General features: G+C 61.5%; 1 protein-coding gene across 1 annotated transcript in view; it reads left to right on the top strand.

Moving 5' to 3' along the window:
* Nucleotides 1-1,949: 1,949 nt before the first annotated feature.
* The window catches only part of MYO15A (myosin XVA), a 46,488-nt gene continuing 25,110 nt past the window's right edge, over nucleotides 1,950-23,327 (top strand). The window contains 27 exon segments of the mRNA XM_040630149.1: nucleotides 1,950-3,968; nucleotides 3,971-5,509; nucleotides 7,602-7,684; nucleotides 8,246-8,309; nucleotides 8,901-9,010; nucleotides 9,224-9,298; nucleotides 9,533-9,635; nucleotides 13,318-13,421; nucleotides 13,561-13,624; nucleotides 14,466-14,579; nucleotides 14,959-15,120; nucleotides 16,244-16,357; nucleotides 16,816-16,874; nucleotides 16,964-17,087; nucleotides 17,334-17,429; nucleotides 17,811-17,942; nucleotides 18,386-18,511; nucleotides 19,229-19,306; nucleotides 20,085-20,233; nucleotides 20,350-20,395; nucleotides 20,585-20,709; nucleotides 21,006-21,123; nucleotides 21,386-21,561; nucleotides 22,042-22,126; nucleotides 22,792-22,845; nucleotides 22,943-23,024; nucleotides 23,106-23,236. Of these exon segments, the coding sequence (XP_040486083.1) occupies nucleotides 1,950-3,968; nucleotides 3,971-5,509; nucleotides 7,602-7,684; nucleotides 8,246-8,309; nucleotides 8,901-9,010; nucleotides 9,224-9,298; nucleotides 9,533-9,635; nucleotides 13,318-13,421; nucleotides 13,561-13,624; nucleotides 14,466-14,579; nucleotides 14,959-15,120; nucleotides 16,244-16,357; nucleotides 16,816-16,874; nucleotides 16,964-17,087; nucleotides 17,334-17,429; nucleotides 17,811-17,942; nucleotides 18,386-18,511; nucleotides 19,229-19,306; nucleotides 20,085-20,233; nucleotides 20,350-20,395; nucleotides 20,585-20,709; nucleotides 21,006-21,123; nucleotides 21,386-21,561; nucleotides 22,042-22,126; nucleotides 22,792-22,845; nucleotides 22,943-23,024; nucleotides 23,106-23,236 (6,132 nt within the window).

Here is a 23,327-nt window from a genome sequence, read left to right as displayed (position 1 = left end):
CTTCTCCATCACATCAAGGCCCTCCTGCTTCCTCCACGGGTGCCTCCCTCACCTCCTGCAGCTCTCGGCCCCAGGGTCACTTCCCACCGTCACCTTCCCCAATCCCTACTCAGTGTTGCACACACACCCCTGCCCTGCTTTTTTTTAACCCACAGCGCTCATCACCATCTGATCAATTACAGCTCTTCCTTATTTTCCGTGTTTGTTGACAACCCCCCCACCCCTGTATGTCAACTTCACAAGGACAGGGTTTTTCTGTCTCCTTCTTAGCTGTATCCCCAGTGCCACGACAGTGCCTGGCCCATGCATGAATGAACAAGCAAACGCATGCTGGCTACAGCACCCCGAGGGACAGGGGCCAGGCTGGCCGAGGAATCCAGGTGGGAGCCCCAGACAGGGACACGGCCTGGGGGATCGCTATTGATATGTCAGGGATAAGCACCGTGGAGGCCTCGGTGCCCGATGGATGGAGGCCTGACTGGGGGTTCTCTGGCTTGCCCAGGGGTTGAAGCAGGGCCTTCAGCCCCCGAAACTCCTGGAAGGCCCAGGCTCTGGGGTCAGCTCAGTTAAGCCCCTGCCTTCACCTAACATTAACTGAAGATCTGTCTTCAGCCTTCTGAGCCCTGTATGTCCTGATCCTTGATCTTTGGGCAAAGGGGGGGAAGAGGACCTGAGGTCCCAGAGCTGCTGCCCTTGAGTTCACAGCCCCCCCCCGGCTCCCCACACACACCCCCTCTGTCTAATGAGCAATAGACCCTACCACTTACAGTGCAGATTCTCAAAAGTGGGCTGGTCACTGGCCAGACAGTGGGCGCCTGGCCTCGGGACAAAGGTCCACATTGGAGCAATCAGCTGTACCCAGGGAAGGCGGGGGCCACATGAACACTGCCTTCTCAACAAGGGCAGAAACTGGGAGGAGAGGCCAGGGCTGGGGAGGCCTCCCAGATATGAGCCACGCATGTGGCATCTCCAGCCTCTGATACTAGCCCGTGGCTCCATCAAGTCTTGCTTCCTGATGAAGGAGATAGAGCAGGGCTTATCACTCCCATCCTACAGATGAGGAAACGGAGGCCCAGAGAGGATAAACGGATTTCCCGAAGCCACACAGCCAGTTGCTGGCAGAGCTAGGAGTCAGAGCCAGGATTGACCCACCCTCTGTTTTTGCTACCTCAGCCCCGTGACATTCGGCTTCACAAGGCCCTGCTGGGGAGTTCCACTAAGACACCCCCACTTTGTCCTGCCTTCTGAGCAGGCAGCCCGGTTCTTCCAATGCATTATTCATGCTCCCGAGAGCTGGCCAGCTCTGGTTACACTGACCACAGCCCTGGACACCTGCTCTGCCCGCTCCCCTCCTCCCTTGCCCAGGGCCTGGTGGGTCCAAGGTTCCCCTCCAGGGTAACTCGGTGGGCTTTGAACCTCCCACCCTGGCTCAGGAGAGGTGGCTCCCCTCTGGCCCAGGACGCCTGTGCTAAGTGGATTCCGGCAGGTGGCTTCCCTGTTCTGGGACTCAGAGTCTCCCTCTGTGAAGTAGTCTTGACCCAAGCATTCACTTCGGTGGGCTGAGGCGGCTGAGGCATAGGGAGGGCTTGACCCGCCATCATGACTGTCCTCATGGTGATTCCAAGGCCAAGATGGTCGCCCCCAGCACAGGCCTGAGCCAGGCCTCCCCTGCTCCCCCGTAAACAACACCCACGCACTTTCCACCGCCGCTGGGGTGAAACCCAAGGCGGCCCTGGAGGAGATGAATTATGGATCCGCCCTCCCGGAATCTGGTCGCAGCGGAAGCAGCTTGGCTGTCCCTCCCCAGGCCACCCAGGCCAGTCCCGGCTGCTCCCAGCCCGAGGAGGCCGCGTGTCCTGCGGCGGGCAGGAGACGCAGCGTGTCCCTTTGTCTCCAAGTCCCAGAGCTCGTGACACGAGCCGCCGCCCGGTGGGGAACAGGCATCCACCATGGCGAAGGAGGAAGAGGATGAGAAGAAAGCTAAGAAAGGGAAAAAGGGGAAGAAGGCTCCGGAGCCGGAGAAGCCCAAACGGAGCCTGAAGGGGACGTCGCGGCTGTTCATGGGCTTCCGCGACCGCACGCCCAAGATCTCCAAGAAGGGCCAGTTCCGGAGCGCGTCGGCCTTCTTCTGGGGCCTGCACACCGGCCCGCAGAAGACCAAACGCAAGAAGAAGGCGCGCACCGTGCTCAAGTCGACGTCCAAGCTCATGACGCAAATGCGCATGGGCAAGAAGAAGCGGGCGATGAAGGGCAAGAAGCCGTCGTTCATGGTCATCCGCTTCCCGGGCCGGCGCGGCTACGGCCGCCTGCGGCCGCGCGCCCAGTCGCTCAGCAAGGCGTCCACGGCCATCAACTGGCTCACCAAGAAGTTCCTCCTCAAGAAGGCCGAGGAGTCCGGCAGCGAGCAGGCCACGCTGGACGCCTGGCTCAACCGCTCGGGCTCCCGCGTGGGCTCCCGCAAGCTGCCCTTCCCGTCGGGCGCCGAGATCCTGCGGCACGGAGGCCGCCTGCGGAGGTTCCCCCGCAGCCGCAGCATCTACGCGTCGGGCGAGCCGGTGGGCTTCCTGCCCTTCGAGGACGAGGCCCCGTTCCGGCCCTCGGGCTCCCGCAAGTCGCTGTACGGCCTCGAGGGCTTCCAGGACCTGGGCGAGTATTACGACTACCACCGCGAGGGCGACGACTACTACGACCGGCAGTCGCTCTACCAGTACGAGGAGGAGGAGCCCTACCTGGGCTACCGCCCCTACGACCCCTACGACCCGGCCAGGCCGCCCTACGGAGACCACCCCTACGGGTACCCGCCCGAGGACCCCTACGACTACTACCACCCGGACTATTACGGCGGCCCCTACTACCCCACGTACCCCTACGGCTACGGCTACGACGATTACGAGCCCCCGTACGCGCCCCCGGCCGGGTACGCGTCCCCCTACAGTTACTATGATGGGTACCAAGGCGAGCCGTACCCGCACGGCTACTACCTGGACCCCTACGCACCTTATGAGGCGCCATACCCGCCCTACAACCTCCCGTACGACCTCCCGTACGATGTACCCTATTTTGATCCCTACGGGGTGCCCTATGGCGCCCCCTACGCCGAAGGCGTCTATGGTGGCGGGGACCAGGCCATCTACCCTCCCGAAGCGTCCTATCTTTACCCGGAGGAGCCGGCCTTCGCGTACCCGTGGGTGCCGCCGCCCATCCTGTCGCCCCACAACCCGTACGCCCACCCCATGGATGACATCGCGGAGCTGGAGGAGCCGGAGGAGGCGGGCGGCGAGCGGCAGGGCACGTCCTTCCGCCTGCCCAGCGCGGCCTTCTTCGAGCAGCAAGGCATGGACAAGCCCGCCAGGTCCAAGCTGTCCCTCATCCGCAGGTTCCGCCTCTTCCCGCGGCCCCAGGTGAAGCTGTTCGGGAAGGAGAAGCTGGACGTGTCCCTGCCCCCGTCCCTGGACATCCCTCTGCCCTTGGGGGACGCGGACGAAGACGAGGAAGAGGAGGAGATGGCCCCGGTGCCCCCGGTGCCCTACGCGCAGCCCTTCTGGGGCTTCCTGACGCCGCGCCAGCGCAACCTCCAGCGCGCCCTGTCCGCCTTCGGCGCGCACCGGGGCCCGGGCTTCGGCGCCGACTTTGGCCGCCCCGCGCCTCGCCCGGCCACCTCGCTGGCGAGGTTCCTCAAAAAGACGCTGTCGGAAAAGAAGCCCATCCCGCGGCTCAGGAGCAGCCAGAAGGCGCGGCTGGGAGGCCCGGCGGTCCGGGAGGCGGCCTACAAGCGCTTCGGCTACAAGCTGGCCGGCATGGACTCCGAGCGGCCCGGCACGCCCATCGTGCTGAGGAGGGCCGAGGCGCGCGCGCGCAACAACAACAACTCCCGCCGGCCGCCCGCGCCCGCGCCCCGGCCGCCCGCCCACTGGAGCGCGCTCCTCGCCCCGCCCGCAGCCCCGCGGCCCCCCAGCCCCGGCCCCGCGACCCCGCCCGCCCGCCCTTCGCCCCGGGCCTCGCGGGCCTACAGCGGCCCGCGTCGCCCTACGGCTCCCTCCGCCGGCACCCGCCGCCCTGGGCGGCCCCGGCTCACGTGCCGCTCACGCCCCCCGCTCCCTGGTGGGCCTTCGTGGAGCCCCCTGCCGCCAGCCCGGAGGTGCCCCCCGACCTGCTGGCCTTCCCGGGCCCGCGGCCCTCCTTCAGAGGCTCCCGCCGGCGAGCCGCGGCCTTCGGCCTTCCCTGGACCCCACTGCCCTCCCCCCAGCCCTCGCCGAGGAGGCTGCCCGGCCTGGGCTACCGCTCGCCCGTGGGGGCCCCATCCCCTCAGCCATCCCTCCGTGCGCGGCCTTTCCAGCCTCCCTTCTCGCCCCCGCCCCGCCGGCCCCGCTCGCTGCGGGAGCCCCCGTCCCCGCGCCAACTGTCTGCGCGCCTGGGTCCACCCCGCTCGCCTGTGCTGGGCTCCCCGAGGCCGCCCTCGCCGCCCCCGCTGTTGGGCCACGGCGCCCGGTGCCGCTCCCTCAACCTGCCCTCGCGCCTGCCGCACACGTGGCGCCGCCTCAGTGAGCCGCCCACCAGGGCCGTGAAGCCCCGGGTGCGCCAGCCCTATCCCGGGCCTCCCAGTGCTGGGTCCTGGCCAGTGGCTGCGGCTGCCCCCGAGCACCGGGAGAGCCAGCGGGAGGCAGAGGACTCAGAGACACCCTGGACGGTGCCCCCGCTGGCGCCCAGGTGGGACGTGGACATGCCTCCCACCCAGCGCCCACCCTCGCCCTGGCCGGGAGGTGCAGGCAGCCGTCGTGGCTTTTCCAGGCCACCCCCTGTGCCCGAAAACCCCTTCCTCCAGCACGTGGGCCCTGTGTGGTCTCCTGCCTCCCGGCCTGAGGACCCCGCCTCGGACTTGACTAATGTCTTCTTGGTTAGACACCACGACCCAGGGCCTGGACAGTTGGTAAAATCAGCCAGCCCGATCCCAGAGAAGCCAGAAGAAGAGGACGCTCTGGGGGAGCTTCAGCAACCAGCAGAGCCTGAGCCCTCTACCCCGATGCCCCCCATGGATTCCCTGCCAGAGCGGAGGGTGCTAAGGCTCAGCCTCTCCTACCCACTGGCCACACGTGATAAGATGAGAGCCACGTGGCCACCATGGCGCCGCTGGGGGACCCTGCCCAGCTCCCCAGCCCCCTTGGCACCCACTGGGGCGCCAGGGCCCCTGCCCAAGGTGGGTGAGCGGCGCCCGGCAGGCCCTGGGCGTTTTGCAGTGGTCATGCCACAGGTGCAGAAACTCAGTGCTTTCCAGCGAGTTCGTCCTGCCGCCCTGCAGCCCCCTGTCCAGGTGACCCAGGACCCAGAGCCCAGCCCCAAGCCAAGAGCCTGGAGTTTGCTCTGGTCCTGTTTCTGGCTGCCGGTGGAGGCCCATGGACCCTGGCCACCAGTGCTCACCAGCCCCCAGTCCTGCCGCCTGGGCCCTGGAGCTAATTGCCTGCCCCATAGGGGCCCCTGGGAAGAAGTTGGCCCCAAAAGCTGGTGGAACAAGGTATGAGGGCATAGGTCAGAGGGAGGGCGTGGGGGTTCTGTCCTGGGAAACAGAGCAGGAGACTGCCTCACAATCCTGGTGAGCTGCTGCCTGCTTGGGCCTCCGTCTTCCCATCTGTAACCCGAGGAGAACAGCCTTTGGGCTCCCAGAGCCTCTCGAAGATTGAACAAGAGAATGCCCAGCACAGGCAGGCACAGTACAGAGACTCCAGAAACTCCTGCCGGTCACTTTAGGAAAGGGATCTCGTCCCGGGCTGCACTCTGGGCAACCCTGTCCTGGGGCAGTCTGAGTGGCACGTCTGTCCCCAGCAGCCCCTCAGAGATTTCGTCTGAGTACAAAACTTCAGGACATGCCTGTCCACCCTGTCCCAGCCTCACATCCACGTCCGTACTGTCTCATTTGCCACCTGCTGACCCTCCCCCTGGGCTGGAGTCTTCCTCTTTTGACGTCCTGCTTAAGGGCAGTTCCCTGGGCTGCAGGATTCTGAACTGTCCAAAGGTGAGGGGCTCAGGAAACAACTTCCAGCGTTCTCGTTGTATGGGGAGGAAACTGAGGCCCAGAAGGTCACACAGTGGATCAGAGGCCGGCCCAGGAGTCTGGGCCCCCTATGGGGTGCAGGGCAGGTGGCTTGGCTGAAGGGTGCCAAGCTCGTGCCTGGCTACCACGCTCATGGCGGAACGCGAGCCCGATGCTGGGTGGCCCTCAGTGGAGGGGGGTGGTCACCGGAGACTCCCCGGGGACGCCTGGGGTGGGCGGGGCACGCAGGGGCGGCGGGCGTTTCTCAGCCTCTGCAGACGGTGCCCTGGGGAGCGGGCAGCTAGCCGGCCTGGCAATGGCGACCGGGGCGGCCTGGCTGCTGGGGGGGCCCTGGCCCCGGCGCCGGGTGCCCCGTGCCGTGTGGGCCGCAGCATTGTGGGAGCGGGGCGCGGGGCGCCCAGGGGTGAGGGGCAAGGATGCTTGGGCCCTCCTCACCCTGGAATACGTGAGTGGCTGAATTATTCAGGGTTTGTGGCCACTGGCGCACATGGCCAGACGGGTGGGCGGGAGGCCAGGGCCGCCGGGGTGATACTCGCTTTGCCCTACTTAGCAGCCTGGTGACAGGCACGCAGCATGCAGGGCTCCCTCCTGGTGTCCCCTTTCCTTGCCTGCTCAGAGAAGGGTGCGGGTTCGATCTGAGAGGCTGGAAAGGCGGAACGCACCCACGCTCTCGTAGTCATGCGGGTCACAGGCAAGCCTTTGTGCCTGTAGGTCGTGGCTACACAAGGGAAGCGTGGATGTGTACTGTGTGTGCGCCAGGGTCTGAGCAAACGTGGCATCCTTGGTGTCATGAGTATGCACGTAGGTGGGCACGGTAGGGATCCCGCAGCCCACAGGTGGCATCGGGACTTCTGTCTGGAGACCCCTGGCTGTGGTTGAGACAGCCCCAGCCCTCCATGCACTTGAGAATGTGTCAGACGGACATTGAGAGCGTGTGCCCACACATATGTGTGCCCCTAGCCAGGCAGCCCAGGCCTGCCCGCGTGTCCACAGACATTTGGCAAGACCTCGGGTGTATGTAAGTATTGCCTGGGCTGCAAATGGCCTTGCAGACGGGTCCGAGTGTAGGGGTGTACAGGTTAGCCCTGGGCCGGGTGCAGGGCAATGGTGCTGAGTGGGACAGTCTCGGTGTCCGCCCTCCTCGTGGCCCCCTCCACCGGGACATGGATGTTCATGAGTTTGTCACATAAGCCAAGATGTGGGCTCCACCCGGGAAAGGGTGTCACACTGGGAGAGCATGAGGTTGGGAGGACTTCCGGGCAGAGAACAGTGTGCGTGTGAGCGCGCGCACCCTCGCCCCCAGGTCAAGGACACTTGGGAGCACATGGGAGCCACAGGGAACCTGGACAGAGGGCAGCCATGTGTCCCCATGAATAAGGCTTGCTTGCAGCCTCCACGGGCCACAGTATTCCACAGCAAGGAGGCCCCAGGGCCCGGCCTGGCCTCGGCCTTGGGGTTCTCTCCTCCGCAGCAGGAGCGGGTCCCGGGCATGTGCAGGCCAGGCGGCAGGCCTGGGCGCCCTCCAGCCAGGCTGACCACAGACTCTCTCTGACAGATGCACTCCATCCGCAACCTGCCCACCACACGGTTCCGCGAGCAGTCCCGGGAGGATGGTGTGGAGGACATGACGCAGCTGGAGTGAGTAGAGTGGGGTGGGGGGGGGTCTGCAAGGAGTCACCACGGGGTTGCCCACTCCTGGCCGGGGTACCTCTCCCCTCCTGGAATGTTTCCAGAGCCTCCGTGTGTTCATCTGCGAAGGGAAAAGGGCTGGAGTCACACAGGCCTGAGTTCAAATCCCAGCCTTGCCACTTCCTGGCTGGGAGACCTTGGGCAAATCACTTTGTCTCTCTGTGCCTCAGTTTCTCATCTGCAAGGTGGGGGTTGGTGGCAGTTGCTGTGCGGGTGCCGGCTATTTGGAGGTGCCTGACACGTGAGGGCTCTGGTGGTCAGTATCATTATCCAGTCACGGTGACTCAGCCCTCACGTCTGCTTCCTGAGAGCATCCCCCCCCATGCAGGGAGGTAGAGACAGTGATTCGTACAGACGTGGAGAAACCAGGCAAAGAGAAGTTAAGGACCTTGCCCGAGGCCTCACAGTTCGTTGGTGTCAGAGACGGGTCTCGAGCTCAGGCCTTTCTGACCAAGGCCCTGCACTGAGGGGAAAGGTGGGCCCTGATGTCCCCTCTTTGTGCCCTCCCAGAGACCTCCAGGAGACCGCCGTGCTGTCCAACCTCAAAACCAGATTTGAACGGAGCCTCATCTATGTAAGTCCCTGGGCGGGCTCTTCCCTGGGCTCAGGTCAGAAAGGTAGCTGCGTCCTGGGGCCACAGTGGGAAGCACAGATTTCTCCTGCCGAGCCCCCGCTTTGTGGCCTCTGCTTTGAACTCTGGGGTTTCTACCATTTGGCTATAACATGCTAGAATCTGGGGTTCTAAAATCCAGAGTTCTAACACATAGAATCTTCGCATGGTGGATGCCACCCACAAGGGCTCTGGTCACCTCAGAATGCCCTGGGCTCCCGACTCCCTCCCTGCTCCAGACAGTGGAGGTTTGACCTCACTTTGAGGCGGAAGCTTCCGGAGCCTGGCCCTGACTGTGCAAAAATGAAGTACACGACAGTTGACACAGCCATCTTTGCCGATTCGTGGCTGCAGGGTTTTGCTCACTTTAGCCTTCTCCGAGCCTCAGCCTGGTACAGTGCCTGAAATTCCTCAACCAGAGTAGATGACCCATCGAGCTGTGAGAGGGCCCCGGGTGCGAGCATGGAGGCCTGGCCCCATGGACACAGGCTCCCGGAAGCTGGGGAGGAGGGCCGCGAGGAGGCCTAAGCACTGAGGCCGCTGTCTGCCCGGCAGACCTATATCGGAAGCATCCTGGTGTCGGTGAACCCCTACCAGATGTTTGAAATCTACGGGCCTGAGCACGTGCAGCAGTACAGCGGGCGGGCCCTGGGAGAAAATCCCCCGTGAGTGTCTCTGGGGATGGGGAGGGGGCTGTCCCGGGGTCTCCTGGGTCCCTCTGTCTGAGCTCAGCGCTCCCCCCGCCCCCCGCCCCTGAGCCAAGGGTAGGCCCACCTGGTGGTGAGCGGTGGGTGGACAGAGACGCTCTCCTACCTGACCCTTAAGGGGTTTGGGAGGCAGGGTCCTGTCCCAGTGATACCTGTGGCCTGTCTCTCCAGGCACCTCTTTGCAATTGCAAATCTTGCTTTCGCCAAAATGCTTGATGCCAAACAGAACCAGTGCATAATCATCAGGTGGGTCAGGCTGGGGACTTTAGTGGGGGGGGGGGATGTACGGAGGAATCGCAGAGGACGGGTCTGCATCAGGCCAGACCTGCTGTGGGAGCTGGGAAAAAATCAGTTGGCAACTCTGGACTGGCCCGCCCACGTCCTCTTGTATCATAGGAGGTCGAAGAAGGGTAAGGGGAGGGGGAGCCCAGAAGGGGCAGTGACCTGGTTGGTGCTCACTCCGGTTCTTTGCCCGGTCAGCGGAGAGAGTGGCTCTGGAAAAACCGAGTCCACCAAGTTGATCCTGCGCTACCTGGCCGCCATGAACCAGAAACGAGGCATCACGCGGCAGGTGAGTCTGTCTGTTGCGTGGTCTGACTCCCCAGGACTCCCAAGCCTAGTGCTCCCCCAGAGACAGGCTCCTTGACCCCACTTGGAGGATGGGGAGGCTGAAGCCAGCGTTGCGCTGGGAGGGCTCCTAGGACTCTGGCTCCTTCTGCCACCACCCTCCCCACCCAGGGCATGGCTACAGGGGACTTCCGTCCTGCCTATGCTCCAGAGCGGCTCCAGTTCCCGCCCTGCTGGGCCTGGCCAGAGCAGAAGCCCCATTTCTCCTGCCGGGCCTCATCTATCTGATAGTGTAAGAGGAAGGACGGGCCTAGGCTTGGGGATGGGCTGCAGGAGATGCCGGGGCACTGAGGACACGGGACTGGGGGAAGTTCAGGACTGGAGCATTGTGGAGAGTGCTAGGTTCTCCAAACCTGAGAGTGTTAGACCCTCAGTAAAGCTTTCCCGGGGACATACTGTGTGCCAGGCCCGGGCCAGGTGATGGGGAGGCAGGCAGCAGCAACGCAGACAAATGTTTCCACCCTCATGGGAATTTTGTTACAGTGGAGGAAACAGAAGGAAAGAAATACACAACTGAATTATGTCTATGTGAAAGGGTGGGAAGTTGAGGACCAAAAAAAAAAAAAAAAAAAAAAAAAAGGCAGGGAGGAGGGTGGATGGGGGTTGTAATTCGAAGCATGGTGGTCAGTGAAGGCTCTACTGAGAGGGTGAGGGAGTGGGCCCTGAAGACATCTGGGGGAAGAGCAAACAGGCAGAGGAAAGAGCAAGTGCAAAGGCCCTGGGGTGCAAGGAGGTCTGGTGTGCCCGGGGGATGGCGAAGTGGCATCGTGGAGTCCAGGTGAGGGAGGACAGTGGCTTCGGCCAGGGAGATAGTGACAGAGATGGTGAGCACAGCTAGACCAGGTGCAGATTAAAGGGCAGCCAATGACTTGCTGAGGGACCAGACTGCGGTGTAAGAGAGGGGGTCGGTCCAAGAGCAACCCCAGGCATTTGGCCTGAGCCATAGGCCGCGGGGAGCTGCCATTGGCTGTGTGGGCAGGGCTGTGGAGAAAAGACAGGTAGGAGTCTTTTCTTCTGGGGAGTCTGCTGGGCATCCCTACAGAGATGGTGGGAAGGTGGTGGCTACACCACGAGCCTGGAGCTCAGGGAAGGTGAGGCTGGAGGCGAAGGCCCAGCAGCTCAGACTCCAGAACCTCCCTTTGCTCCAGGCGGGGCTTTCGAAACCTCTAAGTGTAGACATCTGGAAGGACTGGCTAGGTGGGCAGGGAACTGGGTGCTGAGTACTTCCTATGTCTGATGCTTTAGATATGGGGTCACACTAGAGCCCTATAGCAGCCCTGGGAGGCGGGTATGTTTGTGTCCATTTATGGACTGGGAAACCGGTCTGGGAAGGGAGAGCACTTACCCAGTGCCCCGAAGTGTGGGGGTGGAGGAGCTGGGATCTGAAGCTTAAGGCAGAGAGCAGTCTTGGCGGGGTCAGGGAGGATGGTCAGAGTGGTGGGATGTGGCTGGCTGTGGGAGTTTCTGTGCCAGGCCTTCTGTAGATGTGAGGATGGGCCTGCCAGCTGCGATGTGTGGGCTCATTTCCTACCTGCTGCTCTGCTCTGCTCACGTAATCTGACAGTCCTTACCTAGGGTCGGTTTTAGGTATGGCTGGATCCAGGGTCTTAAACAGCGTTCCTTGTTTTGGCTTCATCCTCCCCATCTACGGGGCATCGTTCTCAACCTCTCTCTCATTGATCAGCAAGACAGTGCCACAGTGTACCACCCAAACTTCCCAACATGCCGGGAAAGTCTCAGGGTTCCCTCTTGTTGGACTAGTTTGGGCCATGCGTCCTCACTAAGCCCAGCTGTGCCTCAACTGTCCGAGGCCTGGGTCACAGGCTCTGCCTCTGGGCTGGGATGTGACAGGCGTTCCCTGGGAATGGAAGGTGGCCGGATGCCACCCAGCCCAAACCACAGGCTATCACCCCAGCTGTGGGTTGAGCTAGAGGGCCCCACAGGACATGTTTACCCATCCAGCCCTGCAGTCCTCTCCCCAGCCGCTGGCTGGGCACTAGGGACAGAGGAGCGGCTGACTCACACTCAGACACCCTCAAGGGGATTCCAGACTAGGGGATAGCATAGCCCAAAGTCCAGGCAGACCCCAACTCACTGAACACCCCCAGGCCAGCTCCCACTCTCGTCGGGGCCGCAGTCTACTCCTTTGTACAATGGACGTGCTATTTCCTGGACTAAACGGGACCATGAGTGTGAACAGACAGAGGGAACTGGCACCTTCCCCAAAGTAACATTTCTGCAGAGAGCAGGTCTTCCCCGCTTCTTTTCTGAGAATTTATCCCGAGGAAATGACTCAGCCTGAAAATGCTGTGTACACAGATACGTGCATGCCTGGCACGGTGTTGTGATCTCACTCGTAGGACCTGGAGTCTCCGGGGAACACTACCTCGCCTTTCTAAGTCTGTTCGCTGATCTGTGAAATGGGTGCATTGGTACCTACCTGGCAGGATGGCTAACAGCCATATAATTAGGGCAAAGGGTCTGACACGTGCTAGGGGCCTAATACATGGGAGCTGGGACTGGCTCTGCCTTGGGCAGCTCTGCGGTCCTAAAACTCTGCTCCTTGTGTCATCCGTTTAGCAGATATTTTTTTGAGGGCCTCCTGTGCTCCCAGTCCGGTGTAAGTGCTGGGGACCCAGAGATTGCACACAGACAAAGGTTCTGGCCTCTGGGGGCTGACAGTCTGGGGTGGGGGGAGACAGGATACAAGGAAGTGAGGGGATTTGCCAGCGGTGCTGAGGGCTGCAGAGGGAGAGAACTCTGGTCCCGAGGCCGGCATGGGCCGGCAGGTGGGTCAGGAGGGCTGTGCAGGGCAGGAGAGGAAGGAAGGGGAGATGGGGCCAACCAGGAGCTTGGCTGTGCAAGGGCTAAACTTTGAGCCTGAGTGACGCGGAAGCCACGTGAGGGGAAGCATGACCTAACACAGGTTTTCAAAGGACCCCTGGAGGGCGCAAGGCCAGGATCAGGAAGGAAGCTCCTCTGGGAGCCCAGGTGATTGGCAAAAGGTGGCGGCCTTGGGGATGGGGTAAAGAGGACATCCCCAGAGCCTTTTGGCAGGTAGACCCGGCAGACTCCCACACCCTGAGGCCACACTGCAGTCCCCAGGCCGGACAGCTGGGGTCTCGAAGATTCATGGGTTTGCTCTCACCTGGCAACCCCTCTGCCCACGCCAGGGGCCCAAAGGGGTCAGTGGTCCCTCCATGGTCTAAGGCCCCTGGCGTCCTGGAGGGAGAGGGGTTCAGTCCTACAGGTGACCTGCTTCTTTCTGTTCTTGTCCTTCTCTCCTCTTCCTCCGTTCTGGGTGCTCCTGAAGATGAAGGTACTTGGAGTGCGTGTGTGTGTGTGATGGCAGGATGGGCAGGAAGGGGCATCCAGAGGCCTGCCCTGGCTGGGGGCTGCTGTGGGAGGGGCTGGGGGCTGGGAGACGGTAGCTGTGGCTTCAGTGTGGGAGGTTGGCAGCATGAGGGGCATTGGGGGACACTGGGGAGACCCAAGGATTCTACAGGGAGCCCACCTGCAGTTGCCCCTCACACAGGGGTTCCTTGGGGAGGTCCGTGTCTGGGAAGACCTAGGGGTGGCCCTAGCTATGCTCCCTACTCCAGGCCCCGAGAACAATTCCCACATCTTCTGGGGTCCAGATCCTAGAGGCAACACCCCTCTTGGAGTCCTTCGGTAACGCCAAAACCGTCAGGAACGACAACTCCAGCCGCTTCGGGAAGTTCGTGGAGGTCTTTCTGGAAGGGTGAGTGGGACAGTGGCGGGAGGGGTCCCCCAAGGCCTTGCGGCACACCCCATGTCCTGGTGCAGCCCCTCAGAGCCCACGCCAGCCACCCCGCCCACCCAGCTATCCCGGACAAGCTGACTGTCTCCCCCCTCTCCAGGGGCGTGATTTCCGGTGCCATAACCTCCCAGTACCTGCTCGAGAAATCCAGGATTGTGTTTCAGGTGGGACAGGGCCTCCTGGGCCCTCGTGTGCTGGGATGCACTGGGGGTAGACGGATACTCAGAGCCTGGCAGCTGGTGGGGGGCTGGGGCAATGCTGAATTAATGAACAAGGATGTGTGTTTGTGTGAGCATGTGATCTCCTCCCCACTCTCAGCCCTTTCGGCCACAGTGACCCTTTCTTGTCCCTGAAGCATACCAGCCATGATTCTGCCTCAGGACCTTTGTATCCACGATTTCTTCTCTCTGAGCATTCTTCCCCGCAGACATCTGCGCGACCAAACCCCTCATCTCCTCCAAGTCTTCCCTGAAATGGCACCTGCTTAGAGAAGCTACCCCATCTACGACGAAGGCCCTCTCCACCCCACCAGAGCTCCCCACCCCCGTCCCTGCTTTATTTCTCTCCAGAGCACTCTGTTCTGTCTGACACGTCTTATTTTCACCGGCGGCTTGCTGGGTGTCTCTCTCTGCAGCTAGCAAGTGGGCTCCAGGAGGTCGAGGGCTTCTGTGTCCCTTGTTCCTCACCGCCCTGGCTGAGTGAACCTTCAGGAGGCCCTGTGTGGGCACATCTAGGCCGTGGACACAGCGCACATGGCTGGGTGTGCCCAGTGTGCGCAAGAGAAGAAAGGCTACCTTTCTCTTGTTCCTCCAAACAAAAGTAAATCCTGACCAGAGCCCCCCCGCCCCCCCGCCACTGTTCCAGGGTCAGGCTGGGGGCTCGCTCCTCACAGGTGCCTGGTCTCACCTGTATCTGTATGGGCGGGCACACCTGGCCTTGAATGTGTGCCTGGGGGTCACCTAGGTGGGTGGCTCCCTTCTCTGCACACACCCCCTTACCCTACAGGCCAAAAACGAAAGGAACTACCATATCTTCTACGAGCTGCTGGCCGGGCTGCCCGCCCAGCTGCGGCAGGCCTTCAGTCTGCAGGAGGCTGAGACCTACTACTACCTAAACCAGGTGAGTGCTGGCAGGCATCCAGGGCCCCCCGGCCTGGTACCCCTGTCTCATCAGGACAAGGGTGACAGGCTTCTTTAGGGTCCCAAGTGGGGCTAGAAGAGGCCTACCTGACCTCATTTCTCTATAGCACAGAATAGAGCTAAGCAGCCTGGAGTTACGGCCCTTCCCCTTCTGTGCCTCAGTTTCCTCATCTGTGAAATGGGGACAGCATAAGACTGCTTTTTAGGGACATGGCGAGGACTAGAGGGGCAAACGAATATAAAGCGCTTGGTCAGGGCCCGGCGTGCAGGACCTACTTGGGGCCTCAGGCCCCTGGGAGTGGGACAGAGCTGGAGGGCCTGCCCAGGGTCCCTGAGCCCCGGCCCCTGCCCTGGCGCAGGGCGGGAACTGTGAGATCTCAGGGAAGAGCGACTCGGACGACTTCCGCCGGCTCCTGGCTGCCATGGAGGTGGTGGGCTTCAGTGGAGAGGACCAGGACAGCATCTTCCGCATCCTGGCGTCTATCCTGCATCTGGGCAATGTCTACTTCGAGAAGTATGAGGTGAGAGAGCCCACAGCCTGCCGTGGGGCCCTGGCGCCCTCAGGACACGGCTCGTCTCCTCAGAGGCTTGGGGGCCACGGATATTTGCCTTTCGGGGTACGCCGCCATGCGCATTTCCTTTGTTCTCTCCCCTGCCCCCGGCCCCCACCATTGGGGTCGCTCCTCTTTTTTTCTTGTTGATGTATGAGAGCTTTTTATATATGTGAGGGAAACCAACCCTTTGTCCCCTTGTCATTTGTATTTTGATTTGTATCCAGGTTTTTTTTTTTTCTTGTTTTTTGTTTCTTTTTCTTTCTTTCTTTCTTTCTTTCTTTCTTTCTTTTTCTTTTTTTTTTTTTTTTTTTGGTGTTTTGCTTGGTGGTGTGATTGTTCTGTTCTGGTTTGGTTTTTTGCCATGCAGATTTTTAGAATTATTTTCCGGCATTTTATCTGAGAGTCTTTTCTTGTATAAATTTTAGACTTTGTATCATTTTTAGAGAGATTGATCTCTCCAAAATTGTAACAGCTTTCTCCTATCATTTTTTTCAAAAGTTTTTATGATGTATGTGCGTGTGCACGTTTAATCTTTGGTCCATCGGGAGTTTATCGCAGTAAGGTGTGAGGTCAGAATGCAATTCCTTTTCCTCCATAACTAATCCTGTAATTCGAGAAATACAGATTTATCACGTACGGAATTCTCAGGTACATTTAGGCCTAATTCCTGATTTCCTGTCGTGCTTCATTAACCCACGTATTGTGTGTCTATCCCCACGCTGTTTTGGTTTTTAAAGATTCTATTTGTTTCTTTGAGAGAGAGCACAAGCAGGGGGAGGGGTAGAGGCAGAGGGAAAAGCAGACTCCCTGCTGGGCAGGGAGCCCAACCCGGGGCTCCAACCCAGGACTCCAGGATCGTGACCCCAGCCAAAGACAGACACTTAATGGCCTGAGCCACCCAGGTGCCCCTAAAATTCCCCACAGTATTTTGATTATTGTAACTGTAACACATTTCAGTATCTCTCTGGGCCTCTTCACTCCCCATCTATCTCAGAATTTTCCTGGTTTTTCTAGCTTGTGTATGTTTTTTGTATGAACTTTAAACCGCGTTATCTAGTTTAAAACACACTGCTGTTGGTACCGGGCACAGACGGGCGCGCAGGAGACCGCCTCGGTGGTGAGCGCCCGGGAGATCCAGGCCGTGGCAGAGCTGCTGCAGATCTCCCCCGAGGGCCTGCAGAAGGCCATCACCTTCAAAGTGACCGTGAGTCCCCAGGCCCCCCCGGGGCTGTCAGAGCCTCCCGCCAGTGCTTGGACGGCATAGGCTCCTCCCTCCGCCTCCAACGCTCTTCCCTTTCCTACACGTTCTCATCCTTTAAGACCTGATTCAGGCAACCCCCCCCCCTTCCAGGGAGCCTCCCCTGAGCCCTGCCTGGGTCATTACCTCCCCCGGGGCTCCCACATCCCCTGGCCCTTTGTCCCTTCCCAAGGCTGATCTCGCTGGGTCTGTCTGCTTATGCCTCTGTCTCCCCCATTAGACCCGCGGCCCTGCCCCCACCAGCAGCACAGGCAGGCAGAAGGGGGATAAGGGTGTTCTGTTCGTGTGCCTGAGACCAGTCCCATGGTCATTCTGGCTCCCTTCTCCATGCCCCCCCAATCTTCGGGGGCTTCCTGGAGGCGGCAGCCAGCCTGCTGTCATTCAGGGGCCTCATCCCTCCCCAGGAGACAATGCGAGAGAAGATCTTCACCCCGCTGACCGTGGAGAGTGCCGTGGATGCCAGGTGAGGCCTTGCTCCTCCCCGCCTAACCCCAGATCCCTGCCCCCACCCCCACACTGTGCCCACCTGCCCCAGCACCTTCTCTGCTCCAGAGACGCCATCGCCAAGGTGTTGTACGCGCTGCTCTTCAGCTGGCTCATCGCCCGGGTCAACGCGCTGGTGTCCCCGCAGCAGGACACGCTGTCCATCGCCATCCTGGATATCTATGGCTTTGAGGTAGGGCTGCACGGGTGGGTGAGGGGCAGGGGACACAAAGCCTCATCTCCCTCCCTTCTCTGCTGACAGCACCCCCCAGCCCCCTCTTGTCTCCCTCACTCACCCACGAGCACTGCCTGAGGCCACGGAAAGCAGGGAGGGCACAGGGCGGCCAGGGCGGTGAGCGGAGCCCCGGGGGGTGGGGGGGGGGACACGTGGGCTACTGGCCATGGAGGGAGCAGGCCCAGCCTCACCACGGCCCGGCAGGACCTGAGCTTCAACAGCTTCGAGCAGCTGTGCATCAACTATGCAAACGAGAACCTTCAGTACCTTTTCAACAAGATCGTGTTCCAAGATGAGCAGGTGTGCACTCCCGCCCCCTCCCGACGGCCCGCGGGCCTCCCCGGAGCCGGATGGCCTCTGGGGCTCTCAAAGGGCAAACCCGAGGTGGCCAGTCCGAGTGGAGGGAAAGGCGTCCTAAGCCGGGACCAGCACATGTGAAGGCCTGCGCTCTGGACGGGGAAGAGGCTGGGTGCTGAGCCGACAGAAGCCCTCTCGGGGGATCCTTCTCTGCCCCGCGACGGGGCTGGCCCAGGCCAAGGGTGGAACGGGGCTCAGAGATGCTTCGTGTTGCTGTCCTGGGGAGCGAGCTTCCTGGCCCGGCCCCTTCAGATGGATCCAGCCTGGGAGGCGGGGTGGATGGGGGGCGGGCAGGGCAGGAGGCTGAGCGCCTGACGCGGGCAGGAGGAGTACATCCGGGAACAGATCGACTGGCGGGAGATCAGCTTTGCCGACAATCAGCCCTGCATCAACCTCATCTCCCTGAAGCCCTACGGCATCCTGCGTATCCTCGATGACCAGTGTTGCTTTCCCCAGGTGAGCCACAGCCGCTGTGTGAGCCCGGTCAGGGGCTCAACGTCTCTGAGCCTTATGTCCTCATCAGGCCTGGGTCCTGCCTCCTTCTCTGCTCTGGCCTGGGGACAGGAGCTCAGGACACCCAACCTAGCAATCACAACCTGGGGTGATAGAGGCTGGTTAGGGGGCTGTGAGTGTCCAGAGGAGGGTACGAGGCTGGGAAGCCAGAGAAGGCTTCCCGGAGGAGGTGACCTTGAGGTTGGGCCTCAAACTCTGATTGGAAGACACAAGTGGGGGGGGTCCTCTTAAGCCTCCCCACCAGGGCACTGGGCAGCCAGAGGCAGCCATGACTTGCTCCTTCCCAGCGCTCTCTGGAAAGCAGTCCAGGCTGGAGGATTTGCCATTCGCCCGGGAACAGGGTGCCCGGGTCCCCTGCCCACCCTCTGACCCCCGCCTGCCCACAGGCCACAGACCACACGTTTCTGCAGAAGTGCCATTACCACCACGGCGCCAACCCGCTCTACTCCAAGCCCAAGATGCCGCTTCCCGAGTTCACCATCAAACACTACGCAGGCAAAGTCACCTATCAGGTGAGACCCAGGACAGCCCGCACGGCCTCCCGTGCCACGGTCCCCGCAGTTGGAGACAGAAGCACAACGGGGGCTGCAGACACTCCCCCCGGTTCTAGTTCTGGCCCTGCTCACCCTCGGCTGTGTGACCTTGGGAAAATTGCTTTACCTCTCTGAGCCTATCTCGACATCGGCAAAACCCGGATGATAGTGCTGGTCTCCTGTGGTGAGTGTGGAGGCCTCCCGGCTGCAGTGGGTGATAATGAGTAGCTATTATCGGTAATGATGCGGTCACTCTGTTATCTCAGACACATTCCTGCCCCGGAGGTGTCTCAGGCCAGGATTCCAAGCTTCTGTCTCGAGCCTTGTTTTCCTCGCCTGGAGGACAGACACAGGACAGTGTCCTCCACTGAGGATGGGGCCAAGACCCAGACCGGTTATGTGAAGCTATGGATAGTGCCCCCTCTCCAGAGGATGGGAAGGGTAGCGGGGGGCAGAAGGGGAGGGGACCATAGCAGGGGGAAGGGTCCAGTACCTCCTAGGACAGATAGGAGACAGAGGCCCGGAGGGGCAGGGCCAGGGTCCCCCAGGGGCTGGGAGCTCCTGACCCGCTGTAGGGAGGAGGGAAGGAGGAGGGGAGCAGACAGATGGATGCACACTGGGATAGGTTATCCCCTACCCTCTCCTCAGGCTGCATGGGCTCCAACCCGAGCTGCCCCCCTTGATCTCCCTTTGCAGGTACACAAGTTCCTAGACAAGAACCATGACCAGGTACGCCAGGATGTGCTGGATCTCTTTGTGCGGAGCCGGACACGGGTAAGCAAGCCTGTCCTCCTGCCACTCTGCCCTCCCCCCAGCACCCAGCCCATGATCAGGCCCCCTCTCAGTCCAGGAAATGGGGAGGTCCCACTAGGTACCCAGGTGCTGGTCCTGCCTCTGGGGCACCCTACCTCCAGCCAGGCTCTGACCCAAATCTCAACCCTAACTCAGAGTCTTGCCTTGCTCTGTACTTTCTCCGATTCCTGGTCCTGTCCCCTGAAGGGCCATGCCCCTGGCTGGCCCCACTGGATCGCCCTGCCTGTCCCCGGGCCCATCCTGGCCCTCCCCACCCATGCTCTGACCTGCCCTATACCCTCACTGAGTGGTTCTCCCAAATGGCCCTGTTGTTCTCAGCCACCCACCCCATTCTCTGGGCCTCCACCTTCTTCTCTGTCTAATGGGCGCCCTCCTGCTGAGGTCCCTGCCAGAGTTCATGACCATGTGTGTAGGAGCCCAGCTCAGGGCCAGGTGCACAGTCATACTGAAGAAAAAAGTCAGCTCGACCACGGGACAGGTCCCTTGGAAGGTGCTGAGCACCCTGACTTGAGAAGTGTGTAATCCAGGAGGACAGCGGCCTTGCAGAGATGGCAGGGGCCCAGTGGGGTAGTTTTCTGATCCCTCTGGTTTGGAGATTTGACTGTTTTTGTTTTTAACTCCTTTCTCCAACACCCCCACCTCTATTTCTTCCTTTCTGTCTCTCGGCCCCTACCCCTGGTGTCTCCCTGTGTCTCGGTGCCTCGACCACTGCCCCGGCCTGCTGCCCGCCCCGGCTCAGGTGGTGGCACACCTCTTCTCCAGCCACGCCCCACAGGCTGCCCCTCAGCGCCTGGGCAAGAGCGGCTCCGTCACCCGGCTCCACAAGGCACACACAGTGGCTGCTAAGTTCCAACAATCGCTCCTGGATCTGGTAGAAAAGGTGGAGAGGTGAGCATGCAGGTGGGTGGGCACCCAGCCTCACCTCTGACCCACTCCATGACCCTCAGGGGTAAGCACTTCCCTTCTCTGGGGCTTCACACTGCCTTCCTCCCACCCCTGTGCAGGTGTAACCCCTTGTTCGTACGTTGCCTGAAGCCCAACCACAAGAAGGTATGTGATGGCTGAGGTCCCTGAGAGAGCCAAATCCTCTTCCCCATGCTGTGTGACCTGGGGCACGTGGCTGTGCCTCTCTGGACTTCCATTGGCCCAGCGCACTGTGGGGACCGTTTGTCATTGCTAGTGCCCGTGGCACTAGGATGGGCCAGAGTGCAAACTCCCTATCTGGGGCCCTCCTTACAGGAGCCAGGCCTCTTTGAGCCAGATGTGGTAATGGCACAGTTACGCTATTCGGGGGTGCTGGAGACGGTGCGAATCCGCAAGGAGGGCTTTCCAGTGCGCCTGCCTTTCCAGGTGTTCATCGACAGGTACCGCAGTCAGGGTGGTTCTTGAGCTCCACAGATCCTTACCCAACCCCCCCCATGGCCCCAGGAAGACGGGACCCGGGCGGGGTGGAGCTTGCCATGCACAGTTGCTCAGGTTGTGTACTATGCAAGATCATTACCTGCTGGCTGTCACAGAGCAGATATATTTATTGTTCCTCATTTTTTCATAGTGTGTGTGTGTGTGTGTGTGTGTGTGTAGATTCCAGGAATACTTTTAAACTATTGTGACAAGTTTCCAGCAGATGGCAGTAAAGTGTCTTATCCAACTGAAACCACAGGTACCGCTGTCTAGTGGCCCTCAAACACAACCTGCCAGCCAGTGGGGACCTGTGCGTGTCGCTGCTGAGCCGCCTGTGCACGGTCATGCCAAATATGTACCGCGTCGGTGTCAGCAAGGTGAGTCCCACCGCACGTGCAGCCCCTGGAAGCCTCAAGTTCAGGGGCTTCAGAGCTGGAGCCGAGAAAGGAGAAACGCCCCCACTAAAGGTGACTGGCCCGGAGGCAGTGCCGTGGAGCTTGGTCAGTGGCAGGCTAAGCCTGTCTCTGGACCTTTGCTCGGGCGGTTCACGGGCCTAGATCCCCATCGCTGCTCCCCCCACGTGCCCGCGCTCGGCCCTCCCGCTCGGTGCCTCACCGCCGGCTGGCCCGCCCTCCTCAGCTGTTCCTCAAGGAGCACCTGCACCAGCTGCTGGAGAGCATGAGGGAGCGCGTCGTGCACCTGGCCGCCCTCACTCTGCAGCGCTGCCTCCGCGGCTTCCTCATCCGCCGCCGCTTCCGCTCGCTGCGCAGCCAGATCACCCTGCTGCAGAGCCGGGCCCGGGGCTACCTGGCCAGGTACGGCCCACGGGGGGCAGGACGCGCCAGAGCCCTGCGGCTGGGGTCGGGACAGGCCATGCCTGAGCGGTGGTGCTAAGCTCCCTGGCCCGGAGGCGCGCAAGCCGAGAGTCGGGCCTCTGCCGGAAGGATGTTCGCACTCTCCACGTCTCCGCGTTGGGATGTCCTGCCCACCTAGCCCCTGGCCCTTGTGATCTTTGCAGCCACGAGGGGCCCCAGCCTGCATCCTAGCCCTGGGACAACAACCCGATGGGATGCGCGTGCTCCGGGCAGTTTTGTCCAGGCCCTGCCACTTAATTTGCTGTGTGACCTCGGCCAAGTCATTGCCCCTCTCTGAGCTCCACAGGGCTCCCATAGTGAACCCCGGGCACCGATACCCGGGCCAGGCTGGCATGGGCATCTGTGCACCTTGGTCGCCCTGTGATCCCAACCCCTGCCCTTCCCATCCCCCCCAGACACTTCTTTCCTCCCCACCCCCAGGCAGCGGTATCAGCAGATGAGGAGCAATCTGGTGAAGTTCCGGTCCCTGGTGCACATGTACACGAACCACCGGCATTACCTCAAGGTGCACGCCCACCCGTCCCCCTGCTCCTGGGAGCCAGGCGGCAGGGGGAGGGAGGGGGCGCTTAGCACCCAGGAGGGGACTGTTGGCCTCAGACAGTCTTGGGTTCGAATCTCCACTCTGCCACTCGCCAGCTGTGACCTTGGCCTTCCCTAGCCTCACTTTCCCCTGCCTGCCCCCCGGAGCTGTGGAGGGGGTTCCGTGAGATGTTGCACGTGAAGGATCTGGCCTGTGCTCGGTTCACAGGGGGGCCTTCGGTAGTCGGGTGGGATGGAATTTGTCGACCTGAGCAGCACTAGATATGTTGCTTGTTGTCATATAAACCAACCACCAGAAAGACAAATGTAGGTCCCGAAGCCTTGACGAGCCTCCTGGCTTGTAGTGAAGGTTTTCTGGAGGGACAGAGGAAGGGATTCCATCACCCTGCCCAGAAATCCTCCTGTGGGTCTTTCCCTTTCCCCGAAATATTACTTCCTCTGCCTCTTGCCGGTCTCTTTCTCGCTCTTTCTCCCTTCCCTTCCTGTTTCTCTGGCCGTATCTTTGCCTCCTCTCTGCCATCGCGAGGCACCAGCCACCTTATGCAAGGTGGCTCGGGCTGCCCCCGAGCCTGGGGCCTGCCGTCGCCTCTGCCCACCATTCCGCCGCCTTGACCATCTGCTCTCCTGCAGCTGAGGGCAGAGCGGAGGCTCCGGGCGGAGGAGGCGCGGCTCCGGGAGCTGGAGGTGGGTGCAGGTGCTGGGCGGCAGCAGGGACAAGAAGGGAGGCCGGCAGGTGGGATTTGTGGCAGGCCTGCCCCCTCACTCAGGGCTGTCCCTCCAGGAGCTGAGCAAGCGGGAGGTGGTGGCCGTGGGGCACCTGGAGGTACCCGCTGAGCTGGCGGGACTCTTGCAAGCCGTGGCAGGTCCGTGAGTGCTGGCCGCTGTGTGTGTGGGGGGGTGCGGGCAAGCGCGGGAGTCTGGCACCTCACGCCCCCCCCCCACAGGCCTCAGACCGGCCCGGGTGCCCCAGGTGGCCCCTGTGCGGACTCCCCGGCTCCAGGCCGAGCCCCGTGTCACACTGCCCCTGGACATCAACAACTACCCCATGGCCAAGTTCGTCCGATGCCACTTTAAGGTAAAGGCCGGCGTGGACCCGAGCGGCCCTGGCCAGTGGGCACTGACTGATGAGAACTGACACTGCTGTCAGCCTGGGGCAGCCTCCTGGC

Source organism: Ursus maritimus, unplaced genomic scaffold (genome assembly GCF_017311325.1).
Source record: "Ursus maritimus isolate PB19 unplaced genomic scaffold, ASM1731132v1 scaffold_14, whole genome shotgun sequence".
In the NCBI taxonomy this organism is placed as follows: Eukaryota; Metazoa; Chordata; class Mammalia; order Carnivora; family Ursidae; genus Ursus; species Ursus maritimus.
This window is presented reverse-complemented; position numbering and strand designations above follow the sequence as displayed.